Source organism: Frieseomelitta varia, unplaced genomic scaffold (genome assembly GCF_011392965.1).
Source record: "Frieseomelitta varia isolate USP_RPSP 00005682 unplaced genomic scaffold, Fvar_1.2 scaffold_797, whole genome shotgun sequence".
NCBI lineage: Eukaryota > Metazoa > Arthropoda > Insecta > Hymenoptera > Apidae > Frieseomelitta > Frieseomelitta varia.
In genome coordinates, this window is record NW_025110586.1 from 89910 (window position 1) to 97418 (window position 7509).

General features: G+C 28.7%; 4 protein-coding genes across 9 annotated transcripts; 2 read left to right on the plus strand and 2 right to left on the minus strand.

Moving 5' to 3' along the window:
• Positions 1-339: 339 nt before the first annotated feature.
• Positions 340-3127, minus strand: LOC122536083 (integral membrane protein 2C). Of its 3 annotated transcripts, none has more exons than XR_006308328.1 (6): positions 2858-3127; positions 1805-2359; positions 1603-1717; positions 1347-1493; positions 1076-1277; positions 340-975 (listed from the first exon to the last, which is right to left on the minus strand). XR_006308328.1 is itself a non-coding variant. In XM_043668146.1 (6 exons), the coding sequence occupies exons 1-6, from the start codon at positions 2924-2926 to the stop codon at positions 1156-1158; spliced, it is 936 nt and encodes a 311-aa protein (XP_043524081.1). In that variant the 5' UTR covers positions 2927-3127; the 3' UTR covers positions 340-1155. The 3 variants fall into 3 exon arrangements, 2 of the variants coding, with proteins under 2 accessions (XP_043524081.1, XP_043524080.1); XM_043668146.1 differs by having other exon boundaries at positions 340-1277; positions 1805-1977; positions 2050-2359; XM_043668145.1 differs by having other exon boundaries at positions 340-1277.
• A 123-nt stretch (positions 3128-3250) lies between these two features.
• Positions 3251-4177, plus strand: LOC122536085 (U11/U12 small nuclear ribonucleoprotein 25 kDa protein-like). The gene is made up of 2 exons (XM_043668148.1): positions 3251-3706; positions 3908-4177. Exons 1-2 carry the CDS (start codon positions 3413-3415, stop codon positions 4160-4162), a joined length of 549 nt encoding a protein of 182 aa, XP_043524083.1. The 5' UTR covers positions 3251-3412; the 3' UTR covers positions 4163-4177.
• On the minus strand, positions 4163-5315 carry LOC122536084 (distal membrane-arm assembly complex protein 2). The gene has a single exon (XM_043668147.1). The coding sequence runs from the start codon at positions 5105-5107 to the stop codon at positions 4268-4270; it is 840 nt and encodes a 279-aa protein (XP_043524082.1). The 5' UTR covers positions 5108-5315; the 3' UTR covers positions 4163-4267.
• Positions 5316-5897: 582 nt separating this feature from the next.
• On the plus strand, positions 5898-7506 carry LOC122536088 (dynein light chain Tctex-type). Of its 4 annotated transcripts, none has more exons than XM_043668150.1 (4): positions 5898-6105; positions 6244-6330; positions 6561-6726; positions 6787-7506. In XM_043668150.1, exons 2-4 carry the CDS (start codon positions 6307-6309, stop codon positions 6933-6935), a joined length of 339 nt encoding a protein of 112 aa, XP_043524085.1. In that variant the 5' UTR covers positions 5898-6105; positions 6244-6306; the 3' UTR covers positions 6936-7506. The 4 variants fall into 4 exon arrangements, with proteins under 4 accessions (XP_043524085.1, XP_043524084.1, XP_043524087.1 ...); XM_043668149.1 differs by having other exon boundaries at positions 6273-6330; XM_043668152.1 differs by lacking the exon at positions 5898-6105 and adding an exon at positions 6127-6145 and having other exon boundaries at positions 6273-6330.
• The last annotated feature ends 3 nt before the right edge of the window (positions 7507-7509 follow it).

Genomic DNA, 7509 nt, shown 5'->3' on the forward strand with positions numbered 1-7509 from the left:
TTTATTAAAATTCATATAAACGTTTGGCAAATTAAAAAAAGTAGATATATTTGAGGCTAATTTGCTCGTAAATACTAAAGCTTAAAAAACTTAAAAACCAACAAATACAGACAAAATACAATCGTTATACATTCTGTTATAAAACTAAATAATCATGCGTTCGCATGTTACAAAAAAATATACGTAATCGAAAACTTAATAAAATAATTTCTCTTTTAATTTATCCGAGTCTTTTATACTGAGCATCAGTAAAATCAAAATTTATAGAAGGAATGTTACATAAGAGAAAGAAAGTTTAATATGGAACTATGCTTTAATTTTTAATCCTTATATTATTGATCTGGTCACAGTAACTTTATTATTCATGATTTATTATTCTTAATACATATTTTATTGTTAATTTTTTTTCAATAGATCGTGTGTTTCTATAACACATCTATTATCACCTAATAAAAAAACAAATATTGTTTAAACGTACTTTAATTAGTTTTTAAACTATATAATTGTTACAATAACGGTTGAAAGTGTTGTTCGTTTTTGATAAAAACATTTTAATCCATGATTTATCGACTCAATGTACGATTTTTAAAATATCATGCTAATAACTTTATACAATTATTAGCCATTCGTTTGCACGACCGTGTACAACCATTTTAACATGAATTATAACATCTAACATTTCAATAGAACTTTGACGAAGAATTTAAGCATGAAAAGTAAATAAATGAAATTCTACTTTACAAATAAACACGATTGACAATTCGCTATCACTTAATTTGAACATACACTTGATACAGGTTTATGTAAAAATGCAGTAATTCTGAATCACATCTGCCATTTATAATCAGTTTGCTATTGAATTAAACTCTCGTGAAATATTAAATAGACGTACAGTAACTAATATATCATATTTTTATTATAGCATTACTGATTCGGAGCTAAGATAGGAAATGATGGGAAGACTTAATGAACGTCCTGAAAGTGAATGTATATTTAAAAATAAGTAGTCCTTAATGGATCTAAAATAGGAGAAGTTAATAGCGATACGATTTGCAGCAATTTACAAAGAAATTACCTAAGTTTGCTGGATTGGATATAATTTTTACATTGATCTACAGTGGTAAATATTCTAAAATAATTATAAATTCCTTTTGTTCAATTCTGTGGACTTTTCTTGTTATATGCATCTACATCTTCTAAATTTAAAATGTCAAATTCTATAATATTTTTTCCTGCAAATTGTCCGAACACTCCATTTGATATGCTACGTTTAACGACTGCAAGACAAGAAACATATTAATCAATGCAGTCAATAATAACCATTAGATAGTCTTAAATATACTGACCATTTGAATTTACTTTTGTCAACATGTATGTTGGTAAATCTTGACATTCACGAGCTATATATGTCCCAATGACTGATAAATCAGTAATTGGCGGTGTAACTACTTTCATTGTTTCACGCACAATTTCTGTATTTACCTCATAATAACCTGTAAACATTATAAAAAAATATATATATATATATATACACATACACATTATTGTATTATTCATTTTTAAATTTGTATTCATTTACTTAACAAAATATAACAAATTTACCATTATACATTTTTTTGAGGAGATCATACATGTTACGTGGTGGTAAGACTGTTTGACGATCAAGTGGCATCACGAAACAACATTGCCCATCAATATCAATGATACCAGTTTTATTCTAGAAAAAAGAAAAAAAATCAGTTGTAGAAAATAATACAATATCAAGCTCTGTTAGATATTTTATATGTTAAATATTCCAACATACAATGTTAAAATCATGTATAAATCGACCTTGGCGCCCACCACGAAAATCTGGCACATCAATTTTCTCATACTGTTCATTCTCCAAGTCAATCTCGAATCGTTCCTTGAAGAAGCTTTTCATATTATCAACATTCTTTGCAATATCAGCTTCCTGTTCTGTAGCTCTCCTCAAACCTTTTACAATTAAACCAGAGTCAACATTTTTCATAATATCCATAGCTTCTTGTTCTGTAGCTCTTCTCAAACCTTGTATAATCAAATCAGAATCCGCCACCAAGCCTTGATGCACCGCGTCCTTGGCGTATGCAGTTTTGCTCGACTTGTCATAGGGAATGCTGTACCATCCAGTTTTAAATCTGTGCATCTGCGTTCTAGCATATTGCCTGTATATGTATAATCCACCAATGACTCCAATTATGAGGATCATCAGTGCAACGAGGAACAGTAAAAACGTTGCAGTCACGTGAATGCGATATATGCTCCTCCGGGAAACAAAATAATGGCCTCCCACGTCAGACTTCAAGCATTGTGCCTCAGCATCCCGTTTACCATTTTCCTGTTTAGATAACTGTATTTAGTTTTGTTGAGTGCTACATATTTCGTGAGCTTTAACGAAAAGAATATTAAAAGAAAAAAATATTATGTACTTGATGTTCGACGATTAAACAGAAGGGGTAACAATTTCCTAGAAATGAATTTAGTCTGTATCAAACTAATTTAATGCAATTCCATCGCTTATCAACGATAATGGTGAATAGGAACTAATCAAACGACGTCATAAAATGTACGATACAGCAGCACCGCGCAAATGACAGAAAGAAGAAAATCATATTTACGCATGCGAATAAAATTATAGAACTGACGAAAATTAATGGAACTGACAGAGAACAAATTCGATAACGTAAATAATGAAAAATTGAATATATTCCGTTTACGAAGGGAGCGAGCAAAATCTAAAATTTTCGTAATTGTTTTTTTCTTTTCATTTCTTATCGTTAACGACATCAAAATATCACTAATGTCAGAATTTGATAAATATCAAAATGGTGCTAACCGCTGTATTCTCTTCGATAAACAACGGTAGTTCCTTCTTCTCGGTAATGGCTTTTGTGATGATCGTCATCTTGATAAATGTTTCGATCTCAGCACACCCTTGAATACCTTTCGCACGAAATTTGATTTCGTGCGCCCGATCGTACAGCCGAAGCAAATAATCACCACACTCTGGCAAATATCTATCGAAAGTATCACAACGTAGGTACAACACTACACCCGCAAAATTTCAGGACGAACTACACACACATAAAAGCAGCCGAGATTGATCGGTGACAACCGCGCCCTCAATGTACTAATAAATACGATCTGCGCATGCGCTGACTCCGAGTGAAAGTCGACCGCTTCTCAATGTTTTGTACATATATTTTATATGTTACGTACGTTGTATATATTTTAACTCCGCATATGATATGTACGCTACGTACATATATACCGTTTAACGTACATTGTGTACACAATAAAAATATAAAATCGTAATATTATGATTTCATTTTTTTTTTTATACGATTAGTATTAATCGTATTTTTAACCACGTTACGGATACGCAGGAGTTATGGATAAAATCCAGTGTGCCCTTAAGGATGCTGAACCCAAAAATAAAGAAGAACCAGAAAATAATCTGATTAGAAAGGGAGAAATAATCGATAAATGCACGGAACTTAATCACGACAAATTAGTAAAACTAACTAAAGATACAATTCATAATGTGATTGAGAACGATCCGTTGCTTTCTGGTCTGCCGGCGGATGTCACTATCGAGGAGCTCAAAGCTCAAATCGCAGTTGCCCAAGGACAAGCGATTACTTTGTATCTGAATCGTGGTGAATTACCAAAACTTGGAATTGTGGTAATACATTTTTCCAATATATGGCTTTTCATATTCTTTTAATCATAGATATTTTATTATATTATTATTAATTTCATATATGTCAATAATTTAATGTTTAATATTTGATAATTGAGATGAACAGATTTAATAATTGATTTAAAATTACAAAGATAATCTTCAAAAAATGTTTAAGTTTTAAAGTGATTCTTTGACTTTTAGGTACCTCCTCATAATACTACAGTCTTGGATCTCAAGAAAGCCATAAAACGTCATACAAATTTATCTTTGAAGAGAGAGAAAGTTAAGAAAAAAATAAGCTGGAGACATGTTTGGAAAAAGTACCATCTATGTTTTGGTACTGTTAGATTGATAAATGACAATGAAAATATAAAAGCTTATGGAATCACAAACAAAGCGGAATTATATTATGTAAAACGACGCAGAGAAAAAAATAAACTGATGAAACACTCTTAGTTATATGATATAATATGTAAATACTTTATTTTTGTATTATATATAATAATTTGTATTTCACAAAATAAGTTATATTATGATCATAAATTGGACATCTTGTACATGTTATTTGTCAGTAATTGTTTTGTATTTTGGTTGCTGAACTTGACATGTTAGAAATGGATTGACTTCTTCCAACATGAAACAAGTTAAATCAAATGCTGCAGTCCCACGATAGTTTGTTATAATTAATTTTTTTAAATTAGGCATCCTGTATAGTGCTTCCAGTCCCCTTTCCGTTACGTTTTTACACTCTGATACATCAAGCTGTTCTAAATTTGGATATTCTGCGGATATTTTATCCAAAAACCAGTCATTAATTGTCTCACAACCTTTGAAGCTCAATGTTTTCAAGTAATAAAGATTAAAAATGAAATAGAGATGTTCATATCGTAGAGGATATTCACTTAGATCTAATTCCTCTAACACATAGCTTTCATCATACTTTTCTGGCAATTTTAAAATCTTATCTCTCTTAGTTTTATCCAGCCACTCATCATTATCCTTAAATCTAATTTTACCACCACATTCTAAAACAAATTTAGCTGCTGCCAAATCTGGACCTAATGTAACAAACTTTTTATATTGCTCTGTTTCAACATATTCCTGATAGTTCTCTTTCTGACGTTTCCACCAATACTGCAAACGCAGTGAAAGAAAATCGTATACGGTAGGTGCTTCTACCTTGAAATACATCCCTTGTGGTGGGCCATAAGAAAATTTACCGTAACTTTCTGATCTTTTGTCGACGGTGAGGTGTCGGTTACGTAAATACTGTATAAAATACACAATAGCTTCATAATTATCGTAGAACGAATTTGTCACTTTAGTCTTCAACGATCTATAATCAGTTCCATGTTCAAAAATTTGTTTGAATATCATACGAGTGGAACGTTGGCGTAACATTTTTATTATGCAATTGCATATAACACTGTATGGGTAGTTCCTCTCTTTCCACAAATGGAAGTCATGGATTCACTAACTTAATTTAAAATATATATAATTTATAAAATGTTCATTTAATAACGTTTATCATTAAATTTACAATTGTTATTACGCTTTATTGGGCACGTGTATATGAGATACGTAATGTGTTGTCAATATACTAGTCCAGTTTGCCGCCATAATTTAAATTGTTATGATTTTAAAAATCATCTCAGAACATGGAGAAATTTCGTTTAGATTTATTATTTAACACAGTTTTATATATATATATGTCAGAACAGAGTAAGAAATAATATCACAGATGATCAGTATTGTTGTTTAAAATTGAAAATTATTTCAATAGCAATTGTAATAACTAATTGTATTGAAAAATTGACTTTTTACAGCTTTGTTATTATTGCTGTATTATGTAATACTAATGTAATATGTTTGATATGCTTTTAAGAAATTATTAAATTTACTCGTAAATTGAATAACAAAATAATATTACGTTTACTATTAACACTTTGTATTCATTAATAATACTAATACTAGTATTAATATTAATATTACTATTAACACTAATAATTAAGAGTACTTTAACAAAAAATTAAGTGTTTCAAATGTTTCAAGTATGTAGTTCATGATGTGTAATTATTTTAACCTATATTTCACGAAATGAAAATTTCATGAAAACATGAATTGATATTATAAAGAAAGTATACTCAAGTTAACAAAAAAGTTATAAAATATAAAGTATAGTAAAATACATTTTGCATTTTATTGCAATTATTTCTAGCGAATTGAAAGTTTAAAATTGACATGTCAAACATTTGAACGAATGTGCATTGTACAGTCGGCAGTAATCAATTTACATTCTGCGGTAGTATTGCTTGATATTTTATCGGTGTTACTAATAAAATTACGATACATCTTGCAGCTTATGCCGATATTTTTATGCTGGAAAACGTACATATAAGGTAAGAAAAGAAATATAATTGACAAAATGTAAATTATAAAGTATATAAAATTTTACTTATGATAATGTATTATTATTGAAAATGATCTAATATTCAGTATTATTTATCCTAATTTATTAATCGTGTTTTAATTAAAAGGACTAATTATTTTTGGATTATCATAATAGTTGTTTGCTGTAATTCATTAAAAGTGTCGCCAAAATGATGGAAGATATGCAAGAAGAGGTTAGTATTTTTTTCTTTTTCAGATGAAATACATTTATTTATTTATAAAATTATGTCTACATACATATAGATATAAATGAACTGTGTGTATTTACATTTCAGTGCTTTTTTTATGCATTTATTTATTAGTGATTTTTATTTTAATGACAAAGATTACTAATAGATTATTTTATAATTGATTTAAAAAGCTAATATTTTTATACAACATAATAAATATTTTATTGTTTCAGACCCAATTTGTGGTCGATGATGTAAGCAAAATTATTAAGGAAGCAATTGAAGTATCCATTGGTGGAAATGCTTATCAACATAACAAGGTTAATCAATGGACATCAAACGTCGTCGAAGGATGCTTGGGAAATCTTACAAAACTTCAAAAACCCTATAAATATATAGGTATGTATCTTACAGTCCATAAGAATTCATTTTTTATTGAACTAAAGAAAACTGTTCCAGTGACTTGTACTATAATGCAAAAGAATGGAGCAGGATTGCATACAGCGAGCTCGTGCTATTGGGATAATGCCACTGATGGTAGTTGTACAGTTCGTTGGGAGAACAAGACAATGTATTGTATTGTTTCTGTATTTGGTTTAGCAATTTAATTTGGTCTTAATTTATCAAAAGCTTCATATACTAAAATCTCGAGCAAAAATAAAATTTCATTTAAACAAATTGCAAAAATTATAATAATTGTGGTACAGGAAATGTAAAATTTATTTTATACAATACAATAGCTTTTTCCTTTTAATAATATCATGTATTTTTTATATGCAAATACATTGCATTTTAGATACTAATCATTGTATTTATTAACTAAAATATTTTTTTGTATGATATATATTAATGTACGATAATTAGAAAATATTAGAAACATTTGATTTATTATTTTGTAACTTTTATATAAACAGTACTATTTATTATTTACATTTATGTTGTACACAAAAATTATTGTATCTATTTGCACTTTACAGTACTTAACTATATATTTCACATAACAATTTAACTGTGAAGTTATGTGATGTATGTTAAAGTGCAAAATATATGAATGTTTTTTGAAAACGAATGTAAAGTAAATGTAAATGTTGATTTGTCGATACTGTATTCCAAGTAAATTGGAACTTTATAATTATGTAATATTGCTTGTATTTTTTAAAAGTAAAGTGTAATAAATTATTG